Below are 21,093 nucleotides of genomic sequence, written 5' to 3' on the forward strand. Positions count from 1 at the left end.
ATATATATCACACTGTTTTTGTTCATTTTCTTTTAGTGGTACTGTCCTACTTCGTACTGCCGGAGGGTCAGATACATCTGGAGTAAAGCAGGTGCAAAGCTACTGTATGGAAACCAGATTTTAATCAGCCACCTCAAACATAACTTAAATACAACATTCCTCCAGAAAGTTAGTTTTCCTCCTGACTTGCACATTTCGCATCTCTGTTATTGAAGCTGGTTACTATCAGATGTAATTCTGGCTTCTGAGATTACAGTTAGAATTCGAAGAAAAATATCAATCAGATTCATCATATAGTTTCATTCAGCAGCCCTTCCGTAGTAAGAGATATGCTGTAACGATGTTTCTTCTTTTTCTTCTTGAAATTTATTGGCGGTTGGCAAAAAACGTTAGGTGAGCATTACTGCCACCAACCACATGACTCAAAACAAAACTATATCCTATTATACAACATACATTGTTTCAAAAGATCAAATATAGCCTGTTATTCGCGACATTTTTTTTATTCCACAATGCTTTTTTTTACATTGTTAATAAAAAAAAAACCATACATTCAATACTGAGTCTTGAAAATGCTTTGATTGTGAAAAAGTCCAACCGGAAGTTGAGCCAACCACTGCGGAACAACAGAGCTGTCACAGTGGAGTCCGTGGGTCTTGTTTTGGGTTGTCGCTTCTGCTACAGTTTGAAGTAAGTAGTTTATACCCATCGACAGCTATTAACTAAAGGGTTAACTATGTTCAGGAGGCATGTCGTGAGTTACTTTCATTACTAATACGGTGTTTTAATTCATCGTTGCATTCGATATGTAACTAGGTCATCTAACATTGCCTTCAGCTAACAATTTATACTCATTGTGAAGCAAAAAATAACATTTGCATTGATGTCTGTGTGATTAATACTTTCGCGCCATGTTCTTAGACCAACAGTGTTTGGCAACAATGTCCTACTAAGGAGCTTAGCTAATGCTAAGTGACGCAAGAGGCTCAGTGGAATAGAAGTGCTGGAAGCATGAATGAAAGTCCCATAATGGAACAGAGTAGAGCTGGAATCACGGCTTTCTGGGAAATAACAGCGTTAATGTAATAACATATTAATTCTAGTGAATACTAAGCAACTGCCTGTCACTGTTTGAACATTTATTTGTATTAGTTTATGTTGTGGTGTGTGTCACCGAGTAAGTATGCAGACATTCAGGGTGTGCAGCAGCAGCGTTTTTTCCCTTATCAGTTGAACTCTGCCACATCAAGGCTTCTATCCAGGAAATCGTGACAGAACCTGTGTTTTGAATCTCCATTCCTTTCCCACTGCTTGTAAAAAAAAGAGATGACTTGTCTCATATTTACCTGTGCTCTTTTTCTCCTTGACATTTTCACAGATTGGTAAAGAATTTGGGTTATGTAAGGTTTGTCAACTGAGAGTTCATTGGCCACTTGTTTCACCTGTGTATGCTTTGCAGTGTTGGGTAATCCATTTACACTGTGAGGAAGTTCATGCACTCTGTCTGTGGATTAACTCACCACACTCTGCTCTCTCTACATGTACAATGTTTTTAAGAGGCTTATAAACATTTCTCTATTCATTTAGCTATCTACATTCACAAAGAAGAGGATGCTTGCTGCAGGAAACAATCCTTTCCAACATATAGTGGAGCCTCTTAGCCCCGAGGTACCAGGCCAGAGGTTTTTCAATCTTCTTAAACTTGGAGATCCCAGATATGGTAACAACAAAATGAATCTTGCTGAAACCTGTTCCAATCATCAGATGTCCTGAATGTTTGTTGCCACTATTTATCTGCTCCTCAGACAGGCTGCCGTTCTCCATCCGGGTCCTGTTGGAATCAGCCATCAGAAACTGTGACGAGTTTCTAGTGAAGAGCTTAGATGTGGAAAACATCCTAAACTGGCAGCAAACCCAGACTCAAAGTGTGGAGGTACCGTTCAGGCCGGCCCGTGTCATCCTCCAAGACTTCACGTAGGTTCTTTCCCTTTTACTTTTACCACCAGTTATAACTCTGTTGGGGGGAAGATTGCATGTCTTGTTTACAAGCAGAGCTGGATGGGCATTCAACCTTATACCTCAGTTTTACCATCTGAGTGAATGCATAATATACTTCATTCAGTTGAAAACCCTAATTTAAATTATCTTGTCATAATCACACCATATTAGATTTTTAACAATTTACTTGACGTCTCTTTTTCAGAGGGGGAAAAGATTAATATATAACTGCAGTGATTTTTAACTAATATTGGGGTCACAAGTTTGAATCTCTAGGTCTCACACTGCAGGGATGCAAAAAATTTTGATGATGTAGTCACAAAAAAAGGGAAAAATGATGCTGACACTTTGTAACTACTGATACCTTTGTTCCGACATTATGATGACTGCTGTTGAAAAATATTCCAAACATTTTAAATTCTCAATTATTTTAATGTGTCCAGTAACTAATACTCAGCATGTTGTGCATAACAAGTACCCTTTTTCACCACAAAGCTCTTACCTTAGCTGTTATCTGTGTCCCATCCAAACTCTTCTTTAGTTGTTGGATGGACTTTTGAACCTTTCTTCTGCTCTTCAACTTTCTGTTCTCTGTTGAAAGAAGATGGAAACCATTCCACCATTATAGAACTGTAAACATCTATGCTGTAATAAAAAAGAGTGCAGGGTTTCCCCAAGAAAACTTGCTAAACAGTGCACCAGTGATACACTGTGTTTTTGTATAAAAATGTTTACGTTGACAGGAAAGGTAAAATATTACTGGATAATTATATTACTCGAAGACACTGCCGACAATAATTGAACCCACAACTACAGAGTCTTAAAAACAACAAATAAAAAATATATAAATAAAATAAATATCAATTATTTGCAATTCTTTTAAATCCAAATTAAGTCAGCAGTTAGTGGATCTAAAAACAGTATGTAATGCTGATCACTTTTACAACCGGCCCAAGGCATAAATCACAAGTGTCAAACTCAAGGCCCGGGGGCCAAATCTGGACCGTTGTAGCTTTTTATGTGGCCCTCTAGACTCCAAATTACATCAGTAAGTTTTTCCAGTTTTTCACAAATCTGCAAAATGTACACAAAATCAAAATTTTTTTCTGATTTTACTGCAGATTTTCTCAAAATTGGTCAAAAACAGAGTTTAAGTGACTGTTGCCTCAGCCTTACTTGATGTCAAGTTATAGTCCATAACTGATACAGCGAGTAATAAAAAGTAACATTTAACATTAGTGCAAATATTATAACAATTCCTTACTAATATTTCTAAATTTTCACCACAAAATCTGTAATTTTGATTGTAAAAAACACTAAATCGAGGAGAAACTGCTAATTATTGATATTTTAACAGTTTAATTGGTTTTATCAATATATTCTGGCACAACCGATCCTTTAAGAACATTCATATTTTTAATATGGCCCAAAATGAAAATGAGTTTGACAGCCCTGACATAAATGAACTAAGCAGCTGCTTAAGGCCCTCTCTGGCCTTGAGGGGCCCCTTAAATGCTGTCATTTTAACACAGATATAGAAATTTAATATTTGTTTATTGAGATTATCAATGCTGTTAAATTTGATTTAGTGGTTTCAGCATAGATAAATTAAAATATTTTAAATGGTTTAATATTTAAATTAGAGATTTTAAGAAGCTGGCAAGTTGACTTTGTAAAAGTGCGAAGAACAATCTTCATAATTAGAATGTTGGTTACCATAGCTACAATCTGAATCTTTTAGTTTGTGCTCTGTTTGTTCACAAATATCGGATTTTTCGGACAATAAGCCGCTACTTTTTTCCCACGCTTTGAACCATGCGGCTTGTAGCTCGGTGAGGCTTTCTGTTGATTTTTCTTCAACTGCCATGGGGCTCTTTTCTAGGAAGTGAATCATTGGAGGTCAAAATTGGAAATCAAAGAAGAAAGTGCTAATTTTCATTTAGAACAAGCACATGGGTTCTAAATGAAATGAGAAATGTTTTCAAGCTCATACCCCATCATCATGGAAACCACACAAAGAAGTTCATATGATACACCTTTTAAGTTGAGGGCTAAAGATTTGGTAGTACAGGACGGAAATAGAGCCGCTGCACGTAAGCTCGGATTCATGGTTCGGCGTTGCAGGACTGTGTCCTTAATTGCAGATTTATTAAGGACGCAATTTAGAGAGACCAATTTACCTGACAGTCATGTTTTTGAACTGTGGGAAGAAGCTTTATGCACAGGGAGAACATACAAACTAATTAATGGAAGCCCTGAGCTTGTTTCTCTGCAACGAGACGGTCCCATCTGGGAGACAATGACACCCGAAGTGTTGCTTATGCACAGGGTGCCTGGTCTCTATGTGGCGAAGCAGTTTGAAGCTTCATTGCCTCATTAACGAGCCGGTCACCATATCATGCAGAGCTTGGAATGTGGGAATCACCTACCGGGATAAATCCATTCTCCTGTCTCTTCTCTGAACCTTTTTCCCTTCGCAAAGAAACTTTCCAAAGATATCTGTTCTGTTTCTTACTCATTTTGTTGCTTGTGGCTCAATGTTGGCGCGCAAGACGTAACCGAGATAATCCGGTTAAAGGATTTTCAAAATAAAAGATCCTCCAGACTCAAATAATACATAAAACGGAAATATTTAATTATTTCTTTTGCAGCCCGGTACCAATTGGTCCACGGACCGGTACCGGTCCGCGGCCCGGGACCACTGCTCTAAAATGTTCCTCTTATAGACCAATCTCACTCCTCAATACCGATTATAAATGGGTTGATCCCAAGCATCCCAGTTTTTCCTCCAAATGTAGCTATTCTCATTATGGCCAAATATTTTCATCTTACTGTTATCAAACCATAGGACATGTCTCCAAAAATGAAGAACTTTGTCCCTGTGTGTCTTTGCAAACTGCAGTCTGTTTTTTTTTATGTTTATTTTTGGAGTAATGGCTTCCTCCTCACTGAATGGCCTTTCAGCTCACACTGTCTTACCAGCTTCAGCCACATCTTCATAAGCTCTGGCTTTTTCTGGGGTCTAATTGCCTTTATCAGTACCAGCCTGTTTTTGTCCTGTTCAATGAAAGTATAAAACACAAAAGGTTCCATAACAGGTTTCCTCAAATATATAGTTATAAATTATTGTAATTGTCAAAAGACCTGTAAAAAATCTGTTTGTATTTGAAAAGTTTCAAAATAGGCTTTAAGTGCATGTCTGTCTATTGACACGGTGTGTCTTTGCAGTGGTGTTCCTGCTGTGGTAGACTTCGCTGCCATGCGGGATGCCGTGACAAAATTGGATGGTGACCCAGAAAAGATTAATCCAGTTTGTCCTGCTGACCTCGTTATTGATCACTCCATCCAAGTGGACTTTAACAGGAAGTAAGACCTTGCAGTTCTTGCCATCGTTGGATCATTCTGTAGATCGTGTGTTATCCTGTTATCTGATCTTTTGATGGGTCCTGTTTCTTCCTCCAGGTCTGACAGCCTTCAAAAGAACCAGGATTTAGAGTTTGACCGCAATAGAGAAAGATTTCAGTTTTTGAAGGTGTATATTAAAAACAACCTCTTTGTCCATACTGTTTGAAGTAACTAGATTGTTAACATGATGCCTGTTTTTCCCAGTGGGGGTCCAAAGCCTTCAAGAACATGCGGATCATTCCTCCCGGTTCAGGAATTGTTCACCAGGTCAACCTGGAGTATTTGGCCCGGGTGGTGTTTAATTACGATGGCTTCTTCTACCCAGACAGTCTGGTGGGAACAGATTCCCATACCACCATGATTGATGGGCTGGGTGTTCTTGGCTGGGGTGAGACCATACAACCCTTACCTTATTCCAATCTATTTGATTTGTTTGAACCATGGCAAGTATGAAGTCAATTATACTCTTGATGTTTGACTTTACAGTGTCACCTGCAGATTATTATGTCGTCAGACTTTTATTACATTTTTCCAGAAATCTTGTGACACTTAATTTTCTCCTGATGGCTTTTAAGTCTTTGGAGAATCAGAAAACTAACCAGGTTCAGTAGTTTCTTACAGAGCAGCAGCCTCTGTACAAAGGCAGCTATTATTCTTACAGAGAAAGAAGAGTAATAACTAATGGTAGTTATTGCTGGACCATCATTATTGCTGTTAGTCCAGCAATAACTACCAGCAGTAATGTTAGTTATTGCTGGACTTGTGTTAGAGCCACAGTCCACCTGTAGGTTCTTCTTTATCACTAAATACCTCTGCACTGCTTAAAGATAAACTTTTGTAGTAAAATGTTAGCAGTAGCAGTAATATAAGTGGTGACATTACTAACTAAAAAGTTAGCTGCGCTGGCCCTAAAACACAGACCACAACCCTTGATCACCAGTTTAATTTTGACATCATAATTTACTTGTTCTTTGTTTGTACCTTAGATATTTTATTTATATTTATATCTTATTTTGTACTGTCCATGTTTTATTTTGTCCCTGTATATTTCTTGCTTAAAATATAAGCTATTGTGGAAAAAAAGAGAGAACATGAGGAGAGGAAACACTTCATAACAATAGTAATATGTATATAAACATTGGTAACACTTTATTTGACAGGTTGTGAATAAGACTTACATGACACTGTCATAAACATGACATAACACCTGTCATGAACATGAGTAAGTCTTCATGAATATTTATGACTGTTATCATAAAGTGTCATTCGGTTAATCATGACAATTTTAATACAAAGTTGGCATTATTCAAAATGTCTTTATGGCAACTTGACATTAACCAAGAATCATCATATGTCATAAATATGTCATAATAGTAGTCATTATATCATCATTTAGTATTATTACACTGTCAAAAGCAGTGTAATAACACTGTAATAATTACTGCTTTAATTTAACAATAATTAATATCTCCCCCTACCTGAAATAAAGCGGAACAAGTAGGACCAACAATAAAGATTTCATTAAGCTTTATTACACTGTCAAATGATTTAATAACAGCGTAATTAATAATTCCTCTTACATCAAGTAGAAGAAGTAGCAACAATTATGAAAATGGCATTAAGTGTTATTACAGTGTCATTAATATTAACTCTTACCTCAAGTAAAGTGAAACAAGTAGCAAATAATGTAGATATAGAATTTACAGCAAAATATATATTGTAGGCAAGATATAAGGCTACTGCTACACTACTGCTCTTGTATCAAATAATAACATAAGTTCTCACAGGTGTAGAAAAAATAAGCACTAATTGTTGAAATACTCGCATACAAAAACAAAATTGAATTCTGACTTTAATCTCAGAATTCCGACTTTTTTTCTCTGAATTCTGAGATTAAAATGAGAATTCTGAGAAAAAAAGTCAGAATTTTGTATTTTTTTCCCCAGTGGCCTTAATCCTCTTCTGCACGTATGACTTAAGAAGTTTATTAATAAATAAATAGATTAAACACCAGTTTTACATTTGCCAACAATTAGTTGTTTAAAACGTAACTTGTTAACTTAACTGGTGGATGTTGATTCCTAATCCCCTTCCCCACTTCCCTGTCCCGTCGTACCCCCCTTCACCTGGAGAAAACAGTAACACATAAATGACTTACCTAATTTTCTTGGGAAATATTTCATCTGCTTCTTCCTCTTTGGTCAAACAGGGATTTCTTTCTCTCATGGCTGGTCCTCATTAGCACCGTCCACACCTGTAGCATGTCTTCATTAGCCACATTTGTCCACCTCACTCCCCACCTTGTGTCCTTAGGCTAAAATGGGTCTTCATATAGCTAAAGTTGCCAAAACAAAGAAAACAAGCACATCACAAGTTGCAAAGTAATGCACATAAAAGATAACGTTGACTAACATATTAGCTTTTAATTTGTTAGATTAAAATTGGAGGGAAGAAACCTATTTGCCTGTCTTTAAAATATGTTTAAGATTAAGGGCTACCTTTACAGTAATGGAGTTTAATAACTTTAGCTAACATTAACTTACAGCAAGGTAGCATTGGCTTGAATTGCTCATAGTTAACATTATAAAGAAAGAGACATTCCTAAATGTATTAGGTGACATACTTTGGCTTCTTTTTAAGCAGGAGGTCTGGCCGTTATAACTTGTGTTAGGTTGGCCCCACAAGATCAAGTACACCTCGCTGCAGCAAACAGAAAGGGGCGGGGACAGACCACTGTCAGTCTCATACCTTATATGGAAATGGGACTATTTCATTCCGGAAATGAAGGGGGCGCTAGTGACACTATTTCCTGTACCGATCGTGTTATAATAATTATACTAATAATAACGTATTTTATTTGACAACGCCTTTTAAAACACCCAAGAACACTTTCAACATTAAAAATACAAATTAAATAGTAAAGAAATGGCTACAAAACGTGATATGTCACGTGGTATGTCTGTCACATTTTTATTTTCAAATCTTGATTAAGTCTTTATTTAAAATTATATTAGTAACAAACAATCTAGAGTAAGCAACAATAAGGAAACATTATGGAGATGTATTTATCTATCCTTACACCCAACCTATCTCAAACAAAAGTAATAAAACATAAATCAAATCAATATTTTGGAGACAAATGTACATTACATTAAGAGCACATTTATCCATCCATTAATTATTATGAATTATCCCTATAGCTGGGTCATGAGGGCTGCTGACCCTGGACAGATCGCCAGTCCATCGCAGATTAAGAAAACAGATATAAACAAATGAAGTTCAAATAATATACACTGCTCAAAAAAATAAAGGGAACACTTAAACAACACAATATAACTCCAAGTAAATCAAACTTCTGTGAAATCAAACTGTCCATTTAGGAAGCAACACTGATTGACAATCAATTTCACCTGCTGTTGTGCAGATGGAATAGACAACAGGTGGAAATTATTGGCAATTAGCAAGACACACTCAATAAAGGAGTGGTTCTGCAGTTGGGACCACAGACCACTTCTCAGTACCTATGCTGTCTGGCTGATGTTTTGGTCAGTTTTGAATGTTGGTGGTGCTTTCACACTCGTGGTAGCATGAGACGGACTCCACAACCCACACAAGTGGCTCAGGTAGTGCAGCTCATCCAGGATGGCACATCAATGCGAGCTGTGGCAAGAAGGTTTGCTGTGTCTGTCAGCGTAGTGTCCAGAGGCTGGAGGCGCTACCAGGAGACAGGCCAGTACACCAGGAGACGTGGAGGAGGCCGTAGGAGGGCAACAACCCAGCAGCAGGACCGCTACCTCCGCCTTTGTGCAAGAAGGAACAGGAGGAGCACTGCCAGAGCCCTGCAAAATGACCTCCAGCAGGCCACAAATGTGCATGTGTCTGCACAAACGGTTAGAAACCGACTCCATGAGGATGGTATGAGGGCCCGACGTCCACAGATGGGGGTTGTGCTCACAGCCCAACACCGTGCAGGACGCTTGGCATTTGCCAGAGAACACCAGGATTGGCAAATTCGCCACTGGCGCCTTGTGCTCTTCACAGATGAAAGCAGGTTCACACTGAGCACATGTGACAGACGTGACAGAGTCTGGAGACGCCGTGGAGAGCGGTCTGCTGCCTGCAACATCCTTCAGCATGACCGGTTTGGCAGTGGGTCAGTAATGGTGTGGGGTGGCATTTCTTTGGAGGGCCGCACAGCCCTCCATGTGCTCACCAGAGGTAGCCTGACTGCCATTAGGTACCGAGATGAGATCCTCAGACCCCTTGTGAGACCATATGCTGGTGCGGTTGGCCCTGGTGCAGGACAATGCTAGACCTCATGTGGCTGGAGTGTGTCAGCAGTTCCTGCAAGATGAAGGCATTGAAGCTATGGACTGGCCAGCCCGTTCCCCAGACCTGAATCCGATTGAGCACATCTGGGACATCATGTCTCGCTCCATCCACCAATGTCACGTTGCACCACAGACTGTCCAGGAGTTGGCGGATGCTTTAGTCCAGGTCTGGGAGGAGATCCCTCAGGAGACCATCCGCCACCTCATCAGGAGCATGCCCAGGTGTTGTAGGGAGGTCATACAGGCACGTGGAGGCCACACACAATACTGAGCCTCATTTTGACCTGTTTTAAGGACATTACATTAAAGTTGGATCAGCGTGTAGTGTTATTTCACTTTAATTTTGTGTGTGGCTCCAAATCCAGGCCTCCATTGGTTAATAAATTTGATTTCCATTGATGATTTTTGTGTGATTTTGTTGTCAGCACATTCAACTTTGTACAGAACAAAGTATTCAATGAGAATATTTCTTTCATTCAGATCTAGGATGTGTTATTTGAGTGTTCCCTTTATTTTTTGAGCAGTGTATTTTGATGTTGTGAATGGTGCTCTTAAAATAAATAAGTTAAAATCTAAAATATAATAGCCTCTGGCTTATTAAATAAGAACTAGATGGAAAAGAGGTTTGATCGGTAAAACATTTAGTCAACAATTTTGGCCAACTTAGTACGTCCATTCACAGTGCACTTTTGTTGTTTATTTGCCAAATATTTTTCTTATTATTCTTAGACTTAGACTGACTTTATTATCATTTTGCATGCACAGGGTGTATACAGAACGAAATTTCGTTGCATATGGTGAATATAATTTACAAACAAACCAAAGGACTTCTGAACTTCTAACAAGTCCCATTCCGAAAAATAGAATATTTTTGGTTTAAGGTGACCTGGCTCAGCTATTATCATTGTTTACCATAATGTCTCATTGGAAACTTTTGCTATAAGGACTCCAGTTCAACCAGTAAACTGATTGGTGTCCCACTGTTCCATTTAGAAATTCCATACCAATTGCAATTGATTCATAAAATAAAACCTTAAATATCCAATTGTTGCAAAACCCAAAGAGATTAATTAAAACTTTAAATGTAGCTTCAACCTGGAAAGACTCACACAGAAAGTAGGTTTTAGAAAATTTATTTGACAAGAAATAATCTTTGGCCCTCGGACCCCGGCAGTAGACACTGCACTGGTAACCGCCAGAGAGAATGATCTTTTTTCTATATGAAAACCTTTTTGAATAAAGTCACTGGTTACATAAATTAAACCAGTGTGTAATTTCTAACTATAACTGTCTTCATCTCACCTGCTCAGTCAATCACCTGATCATGTGTCTCCATCCCAGCCTAACGGCGCCGGGCTCATCTCTCTTCATAAAGTCCGGCTCAGGATACCTTTAGTCTTATGTTTGTATTATGACTTTGTAACTGAACAATATGTTTCTGTATGTGCTTACTTTATTACAAAAAACCCAACAGTTGATTCTGTTAAAACATAAACAACTTAGCTGTATGTCAGGTTTGTAAAGAAAATTTGTATTGATTCCAGTCATTGTTGAAAAAGTATAGGAAACATTGTATTTACACATATAAAATATTGCAAGTTATTAGCTTTGCTTGCATTTAAAATTTTTAAAACAAGGTTATCCTATTGTTAAACAACGCTGTTACAATATATTTACAACTACTTTATTGGTTCTACTCTCTCCAACAAATTACAGCCACAATGTAACTTTGTGTGGAAACGACACCATTTCTATGAAAACTAAATAATGTAAATCAACTGAACTACAACAAAAGGAACATTCAAAAATGTAAATAAGGATGACTGCACAAGTCAAAAGGCAAATATTCTTTAGCAGAAATGATTTAAAATGGCATGTCACAAAAAAAAAAACAATGTGTGACAACTGAAATGTGTGAAAGACAGTGGAAAGCAACTAATATTCTCCTTGACAGTATTGACAGTCAGTGCAGTGTCCAGGTCGGCCATCACAGTAGTAACCAGGGTACTTTCCTCGTCTTCCATTGCCGGTGAAGCCCACAGTCTTTATATTACCGGTTGCAGGAAGAACACGTTACAACCGCAAAAGGAATCCGGTTTTCTGCCTTGAATGTTTTTGAAAATTTGCCCCAGGTGATCTCACCTGTTAATGAAAAATCGATTTCATGTAGTTGAAATCTAATTTCACATGTTTTAGGTGAAAAAAGTCAAAGGTCCTTACCATCCTGCCAAGCAAAGTGAGTCTTCTTCCTGAAAACTGGCTCAGACACAACGGCTTCAAAGCACTTGCAGGTCAATGCCAAGGTGAGGTAAGCTGAGTCTCCCTGTGCTGGTATCACCTCCTGGAGAACAGCTTCAAGAACATTCAGAGGCATCTGAAAATAACAAAAAACCAAACGAAATAAAAAATCACATTGCACATTATGATCAGTAAAGCAGTAGTTAATAATAGCCATTTCACCAAATACTTTGTTACTCTTACTAGTGTAGTTTATTGCAGTTACTTACTAAAACTATATTGAAGTAGTGCTACTCGTCATTAGAGTATCACATCTGGGTACTACACCCAACTATAATGGCTGCTGTTAGTTTATAAAATATATTATACTTTCCAGAAATTTAACATTGGTGTACAAAACATATTTAAAAAAGATTAACCTTTAAAAATAAAAGAGAAACACTAGAAAACTGGTAAGTATGTAAAAAATATTTTATATTTTTCAAGTGTAGTTATACATACCGTTATGTTGAACCATAGCAGTTTGTGCTATATGGTTCTGTAGCTTGTATGAGCAAAGGGAACAGAAATATTTATCGTTCATGCAATACGGAAGAATCTTCTCTCCGTTCCGAATGTTGCAAATAGATACGTGGATCTGTATAATGAAAATAAAAAACAAAGTTTGAGCATAAAATACATTTCTCAATTATACATATTATCTACTTTTCTATTTTTATCTAATGGTGCCCTGCGGGATAATAATTAGCTATGCTACATGCTAAAATTAGCCTTCCCCTGTATGAATTACGAATTTCACTAGTTTACAGCTGTAAATTGTATTTTCAACCTAATCTAGAAAAGCGTATTGATTTACTATGTGAAAAAATTTTAAGAAGGTAAAAATACCTTTTGTTGACTTTGTGAGTTTTGCATTGTTGATCGTGCGCCGAACATCAATGGAAGAACCTCTCAAACTTCTTTCTTTCTTCTTCCTTTCCTCTTAACTCCGCGTCTTAAGGTATTTATACTAGTGATTATGAAAATAGCGCCCCCTTCATTTCCGGAATGCAATAGTCCCATTTCCAAATAAGGTATGGGACTGACGGAAAGGTCCGTCCCCGCCCCTTTCTGTTTGGAGATGGTGTTTCAAATGCAAAGTTCATAAGTGCTTTGTAGACATCTTGCTGTAAAACTTCAGATCAATTAAAAATTCAAGACTAAACAAAATGGCAGAGCAATATAATACTACCAGATAAAGCTACATCATTTTTAAAGTTTAATCGGTAATGGGCTCTTTGCACCTCAGCTTCCACGTTCGAGGAAAAGCGGCTCGATCGTTTCCGATCTATTGAAAAAGGCTCTTTACACTAGGTGTTTGCAGGGCTTGTCCAAGGTAACAATTAATGATGTACATCGATCCAAAGCCCCAACAAGTAAGCTGGAGAAAGGTTTTAAGATGTACGCCTCATTATACTTTCACAGATACATAGGTGAGTTTTACTTTCTTTAAACTTTGTGGCTAACATTAGCTTTAGCTTATGCTAGACATTTTTCTTGTAAAAATGTGCTATTTAAGTATCTAAACATTTTTCATCCATTCTACCGGACAATGTTTTTACCTTATTTTCAAGTATATTACGTGCGTTTATTGTCGTTAGTGTCAGAGACCCAGGCATTTTACTTCTGAAGCATGAGGAAGCACAACAACCCCTTAGCTTAACAGTAGAGCAGCTCTGGTGTCAGAGTTCTAGTTCAGCTGACTGTTCAGGTTCAGAGTTGTTGCTTTTAGAAAAATATGGCCGTGTTCCTTAAGGTCTCCGTGTTATTTTGCTTTATTAGTTTTGCATGCTTCTTGTGAAGCAGCACGGTGTTTACAGCAGTGTGTAAAGGCAGATCAGTAGCTCGGCTGTCTGGCTCTGGTCTGCTCTCTCTTTCCCATAAACTCTCTTTCAGGCTGAATACAGAAGTAATTTCATGGAAATAACACAGGAGGCTCCTTTACCTTCTTCTTTAGGCTGAAGAAGCTGATCCGGAGTGAAGTGAAGGCTGTAAACTTTGCTGTGCGGCGTTAGCTTTAACTGGTAGCTACGAATATTTACAAGCCACCGTCTTCTTAATTCAGGATCGTTTGGAAATCCATGAAAACTTAAAAGCTCATTATATTAGGAAGACAGCAATGTTCATAGTATTGTTTTATTTGCGTCTGAAATAAGACTTTGTCTTTTTTAGCTGTCATGGTAACTCAAAGCTGAAAAAAGAGAGCCGCATTTGCGCATGTGGTTGTGACGTCAGCGCGGCAGGTGCAAAGAGCCCATACTTTTATAACAAATTTATGACAGATCACGATTTCTTGGTTAATGTCAGGTTGTCATAACGAAGACATTTTTGTCACGGTTAATGTCAAGTTGTCATAACAAAGACATATTGAATAATGTCAACTTTGTATTAAAAGTGTCATGATTTACCGAATGACACTTTATTTTAACAGTCATAAATATTCATGAAGACTTACTCATGTTCATGACAGGTGTTATGTCATGTTTATGACAGTGTCATGTAAGTCTTATTCACAACCTGTCAAATAAAACCAGCCTACTTTTAAAGGGCCGGTGTCCTGCATGTTTCACATGTTCCTGCTGAAAGACTTCTGCTGAAATAGCCGACCTATTTTCTGTCTGTCAGAAGTTCTACTTAAACCTCCTAGTGACTGTGGTCCCGGAGTGTTCTAGTAGAGAAACATTTAAATCATGTGTAGCATAGTTGATTCTGTCTTGTGGGAAATAACAGCCAGACAACATCTGATCTGAAAGCACTTTTAATACTCCTGCATCCAAATAGCAGAAAATATTCAAAAACAGGCTTTATCTCATCAGTGTCCCACAGAGCCTTCTCCCACGGAATCCGAACAGAAAGAGCACGCGTGTGAATTGTGTAAAATAACACATTTACCTTACTAAATCAAAATAATTGCAACAATAATTAATAACTAAGCCCAAACATGAGCATAATAATCTTAAACAGTACATGAATAAGAAAAAAATAATAATAAACAAAATAATCCCACACCAAAAATAATGAAACATCACATACCTGCATTCAAATAGCAGAAAATAGTAGTCAAAAACAGGCTTTTTCTCATCACAGTGTTTCGCAGCGCTTGTTTAACCATGAATAATGCTATTTTCAGCACATAGGCATTTTCATTACCAATGTTTCATGTAGCATAAGAGCAGCTAAATAACTGCTAACACAGTTCTGTCACCGTTTAACAAAGTTTAAGTGCTCCAAAGCATATTATTTTACAAGAACAATAATCAAACTGTCACTTATTATGCTTAAAATACACTTACTGAACACAAAAAAACAAAACCTCATACCTTCTCCCACGGAATCCGAACAGAAAGAGAGCGACAGAGAGCGTGGGAAAACGCTTCACAGACCATCATGGTATGATTCGTTAATTTGTCTTTTTTAAACCCCGAACTGACACTCAAAACAACAATCCATAAACTCAATATGTTTAACAGTAAAGATAATAATTTACATTTTCATTTGCAACACATTAAATTTGAATAAAAATAATAATTTTGAAACAGGAAGTTACTCGCTGTTTTGCAATGGATCTGTCGTCTTTTCAAAATAAAAGCTGTCGGTCCTCATATAATTTCCTACCAGAATAGCTTGTCACCTGACAATCTAATGTAATAACATCATACTGCTACACATGCAGGAACCTTGGGATCAGGGATGCTAACTCCGGCCTTAAAATCAGGCTGACATCAGTTCAACTATCCAGAAAACCAAACCCTGGAGATATATCATGTGCATTCATAGAATGTCATCTTTAAAGGTACTTATTAGCTGTTGAATTAAAGTCAGCCTTTGCTTTTCAGGTGTTGGGGGCATTGAAGCAGAAGCTGTGATGCTGGGGCAGCCAATAAGCATGGTGCTTCCTGAGGTGGTGGGATACAAACTGCATGGGACACCAGACAAGCTCATCACCTCCACTGACATCGTCCTCACTGTGACTAAGGTAATTAGTCAGAGGTTATCTGCAGAAATGACAACAAAATGGTCCAGTGTCCCTGACATTTCGTCCTCCTCCTCCTCTTGGACCTGAAGCACCTCCGGCAGGTGGGTGTTGTGGGGAAGTTTGTGGAGTTTTTCGGCCCGGGTGTGGCCCAGCTATCCATTGCTGACAGAGCCACCATTGCTAATATGTGTCCGGAGTACGGAGCCACAGCGGCTTTCTTCCCAGTGGATGACATCAGCGTGAAGTACCTGGAACAGACTGGTGAGTGTCCAGTTGTGTGAACTAGAGTTCTCTTATTCCTAGAGACTTTTAAGATTGCTAAATTAACTCAGCAGAAAATAGTATGTGATTTTCAGCAGTTACTGCTCTTTAAGCTCTGTCAGTTTGAAGCTATGGATATTGGACATTTTTCCTCATTCATCAAAAGTGATGATAGTGTCTTGTTTTAGGACGGGAACCAGAAACACTGGCCTACATTACCAAGTACCTGAAGGCAGCAGGCATGTTCAGAGACTACAATAATATTGCCCAGGATCCAAATTTCACTCAGGTAATTAAGCTAATCTTTATCAAAACATTAATGAGACTAATCTTGCATGATTTGTTTCAAAACTGAAAAAAAAAAAATATGTTTGGGATTTAAAATCAGAGAGTCAATTTAAATCATTAAGGCTGATCGAAGATTTAAGAATATGTGTTTTTCTTTTCTCTTTAAGGTAGTACAGTTAGACCTCGGCACAGTGGTTCCTTGCTGCAGTGGTCCCAAAAGGCCGCAGGACAGGATTTCCGTTTCTGAAATGAAAACGGATTTTGAATCTTGTTTGGGAGCAAAGGTTGGTTCAGTTTGCGTTGGTTTAGTTTTATACAATAAAAAGTTCAACAAAAGGCAAAGCCACAACACAGTACCGAAAGTTATATTAAACATTTCAGCTTTTGAGTTTATTCAACCTTATACTGTATTTTACCATGATTTATTATGTCTGTGAAATTCCATGGTGAATACCATTAAATAGTGACTCTTCTATTTTGTATAGTTATACAGAACTTTATAATGAACCTATTTAATTTTACCATTCAATTCTGATCTTCTTAGCAAGGATTTAAGGGTTTCCAGGTGGCACCTGAACACCATAGCACTACGGTCCCCTTCCAGTTCAGTGGGAAGGAGTATACTCTGGGCCACGGCTCAGTAGTCATTGCTGCTATCACCAGCTGCACCAACACCAGCAACCCGTCTGTCATGCTTGGAGCAGGTGGATGTACCACATCTGTCCATGGCTTTAATGCTGAAATGACCCATTGTCCCAATCAAAACTGACTGCTAGCATGTGTTGTTCCAGGGCTTCTTGCTAAGAAAGCAATAGAGTATGGTCTAAGTGTGAAGCCGTACATAAAGACCAGCCTGTCACCTGGCAGTGGAGTGGTGACCTACTACCTGAAGAAGAGTGGCGTCATGGACTGCATGTCTCAGCTGGGGTAAGTTGCTCAGTAGTTACTTCTGAGTTTATAGACTCTTGATGTACCCACTCATGTTGGCTGGCTTAGGCAACTAACAAGAGAAACATTATTTACACATTGTAAGTTATACTTTAAGTCAATATCTTAGGTGTTTTCAATAATTTACTTAATCGGAGTAATATATATAATAAAATGTCTATTTTTAGAAAATTGCAATACAGGGTCACATTGGTGGTCCCTGCATTTTCAGCCAGTTCGTTTTTTCGTTTGAAATGAAAAATAAAAAAACGAAAATAGACTCGTTTTTTTGTTCATTAAACCAAAATCGGATATCAGATTTGCGGCTCAGTCCGTGTATTTTCAGGCAGTTCGTTTTTTTTTTTGTTTGAAGTGAAAAATGAAAAAAGACTAGTTTTTTCGTTTATTAAACCAAAATCTTAAATCGGATGACTATGATGACTATATATGACTATTCGGTCTGTGTATTTTCAGGCAGTTCGTTTTTTTGTTTGAAATGAAAAATAAAAAAACGAAAATAGACTCAGTTTTTCGTTTATCAAACCAAAATCAGATATCAGATTTGCGGCTCGGTCCGTGTATTTTCAGGCAGTTCGTTTTTTCGTTTGAAGTGAAAAATGAAAAAAACAAAAATAGACTCGGTTTTTCGTTTATTAAACCAAAATTGGATAACGGTTCAGCTCGGCTCATTATCCGATTTCCCATTCAGTACACAAAATGAAAATGGAAAAAAACAGATAACGAGTGCTCAATTTTGATTTTCATGATTTCATTTTTGGCAAGCAGTCTGACCTGGAAGTTATTCCTGCCACGCTCAAACCGCGACTAGAACATTCTGTCAGAATAGTCATTCAAACCCTATAGATTTTTAAATACTTTTCTTTTATAAATAGCATTTGCATAGAAATTATAATCTGTTATGTCATGAACAAGCATACAGGAAAGTATAATTATCTCAAATATACAATAAAAATTTAGCCATTTTTAAGTAGAAAATGTTTGAAATAATGTGCCAATGTTATTGGGTTATTAAAAGCTTAACTAAATAATTGTTTACCTTTGGAAGAGGATTATAGCCATGGAAAAAAGTCAGAAACCTGACTTTAATCTCAAAATTCAGATTTTTTTTATTTCAGAATTCTTATTTTAATTTAAAATAATAATAATAATAATGCTGGTGCTAGCTAAATGTTATGGGCAATGTTCCCTCTAATTTTTCATGTGTCTGGGCATACACACAAGCTCCCTGAGTACACTGAGGACCACTGTGAGCAACATCACGTGTGCGCACTACGGCCACACACCAGTATTACACCTGTTATAAATCTGGGATCATAGAAAGTTACATGGCTTATTAAAAGAATCAGATTACAACAGCAACTTCCATTAGTTTGCTTTTAATATAAGTGATTTGCCCCACTTAGAATGAAAAAAACAAAAACATTGCTGTACATGAGATGCATAGTATGTTCTATACAAGAGTCCTGCTTTGGCCATGGTGAGAAATGAGACAATTTCACCTTTCAGACATAACTTTTTGTTCACATTAAAACATTCACATTCTCCACAATGAAATGTGTGCTCTAGCTTGTGATAGTGTATAAATTCTTGTAACTCTTTGTCTGTACAATATTTAATTACGCAGTTTTTTCACGTCTGTCTTTCTTTCTCACCTCTCCAGTGGTTGTACGCTCGAGGTAGTCCAACTTCCATTCAGTCCACATTTTTCCCTCTGAAAACTCGCTTGCTAATTTGGCTTCGCTGCATGTTTTGCAGAGTAAACCTTTCTCACTCGAAAAAGAAAAAATCTCACCCAGTTTCACCACTTGTTCTTCTATTTGCACAAGCTCTGACAGCCATTCCATCTTAAAAGAAGCGCATTTCTTTTTTACTTTGGCTTGATGAGTGGATGTCCCACTGCCCACTGTTCGCTTAGCCATGATAGGGTGGTAGCTTTAGCGTCTCTTAACTCCGCCGTACTTTTCCTACCTAGCAAATCTGCACGGTGCCACAGCGCAAGGCACGTACACACAATAGCATGCGATGATTGGCTGCGTACCGTAAGTGAACCGTATCGTATCATTGGCTGGACACCTGTGACTCACCGAGTTAGATCGTTAAACGTCATTGGTCCATAGTCAAAACTGATGTCTGAGCTCAATGTATAGTTTACGTTGGATTTTATTTTATGCACTGCATAGATTTTATTGTGCGCTGAGAATGTGCGAGCAGTGCGCGATTGCGCAAGCGCGCAGCTTAGAGGGAACATTGGTTATGGGGTCATGTAATCCTCTTCAATGGTTTATCACATCATGATACCTTTTCACACTTTTATCAGTGACTCACTGTATGTAGGGTGACCATATTTTCATTTGGGAAAACCAGGACACCTTGGAGCGGGGGGGGGGGGGGGTGGATGCGGCGGCGGGGGGGGATCTCCGTTCCCATGCATAGAGATGTCTGTGGCATGCACTCACTTAACATAGGCCTACGTAATCCTACAATAACATGATATTTACAGTTGGTTTATTAAAAATGCTTTTCAGTAAAAGTCAACAGCAATAACTCCAATAACAAATGATAATTTTATTCAAAATGTATTTATTAAAAAATGCTTAACAATTCCTGTAATGAATGAATAGCACAATGAAAGAAATAATGTCCCATCTAAACATCCCTCACTTAACAATAAAAGCTAACAATAACTCTCAACTCCCAATAACACATGATACTCAGCCTCAGTAATGAACGAAATAATTTCTGTTTTGTAGGCTATTGGAAAAAATAAATTAACAAATGAGCTAATTAACAAAAAATACCTCTTGTGTAGCAAAAATAACTCAAAATGTACCAAAAACGAACAAACATATCAATAGACTATCTTTACTTTCCTGCTTAATCCTCGTCTTCCTCTTCATCTGGTTTTTCCTCCTCTTCATCCGGTTTTTCTTCCTTGTCCTTGTTTGCCCATTTATATTTTGCTGTAGAGCTGATCTTTCTCAGCAGTTTCTTGTGGCTCAACACATACGTATGAAAGTCCTTGCAAGACATATTTTTGAAATTGTATTGCACAAATAGGATCCCTTTCAATGATTCAACTGAGAGCTGGTTCCTCTCCTTTGTCCACTGGCTCTGCATCAGTGAAAAAACTCTCTCTACATTTGCATTGTGAGGAGGAAGTGCAAAGACAAACTGTGCAATCTTCAGCAGTTCTGAGTAGCATGCAATACTTTTGGCCTTCTCAAAGTATTTGGTCCACTTCTGGTGCACCTGCAGGCCCATGAACTCATCATCACTGCAGCTTTCTATGAATTTCTTCAGATTGGCAACTTGGTCAAAGCATTTAACATCATCAGTTGGCACCCCCTTCTCTCCAAGGTACTTGATGCAGGCCTCCACATCATTCCACTTTGGTGGCTCACTCATGTCCATCCACATGAATGGTGAGAACTCTTCCATAGGTGTCATCCACTTCTCCAGATACTCCAAACATGAACTGTACATGCACATGCCGAGCACATCAGCCATGAACTTGTCATAGCCCTCTTCAAGTCCTTCTCTGCGATTTTCGGCCAGCAGTCCCTTAACTTTGAGGGACATGAAATTGTTGTTATTCCGTTCAATAGGAAT

At 38.0% G+C, this 21,093-nt stretch overlaps 1 protein-coding gene across 2 annotated transcripts in view; it reads left to right on the forward strand.

The window, feature by feature from the left end:
• The first annotated feature begins 584 nt into the window (after positions 1–584).
• Positions 585–21,093, forward strand: part of aco1 (aconitase 1, soluble) — a 52,316-nt gene continuing 31,807 nt past the window's right edge. Inside the window, exons 1-12 of one of the 2 annotated variants that reach the window (XM_032583202.1) lie at positions 585–690; positions 1,588–1,720; positions 1,806–1,974; positions 5,227–5,364; positions 5,461–5,530; positions 5,608–5,791; positions 15,848–15,987; positions 16,077–16,248; positions 16,437–16,537; positions 16,704–16,820; positions 17,081–17,240; positions 17,328–17,463. In XM_032583202.1, the coding sequence (XP_032439093.1) occupies positions 1,612–1,720; positions 1,806–1,974; positions 5,227–5,364; positions 5,461–5,530; positions 5,608–5,791; positions 15,848–15,987; positions 16,077–16,248; positions 16,437–16,537; positions 16,704–16,820; positions 17,081–17,240; positions 17,328–17,463 (1,496 nt within the window). In that variant the 5' untranslated portion in view covers positions 585–690; positions 1,588–1,611. Of the gene's footprint in view, positions 691–1,587; positions 1,721–1,805; positions 1,975–5,226; positions 5,365–5,460; positions 5,531–5,607; positions 5,792–15,847; positions 15,988–16,076; positions 16,249–16,436; positions 16,538–16,703; positions 16,821–17,080; positions 17,241–17,327; positions 17,464–21,093 lie in introns of those variants that run through there. The other variant, XM_032583203.1, reaches the window with a different exon arrangement.

Source organism: Xiphophorus hellerii, chromosome 14 (assembly GCF_003331165.1).
Source record: "Xiphophorus hellerii strain 12219 chromosome 14, Xiphophorus_hellerii-4.1, whole genome shotgun sequence".
Classification (NCBI taxonomy): Eukaryota; Metazoa; Chordata; class Actinopteri; order Cyprinodontiformes; family Poeciliidae; genus Xiphophorus; species Xiphophorus hellerii.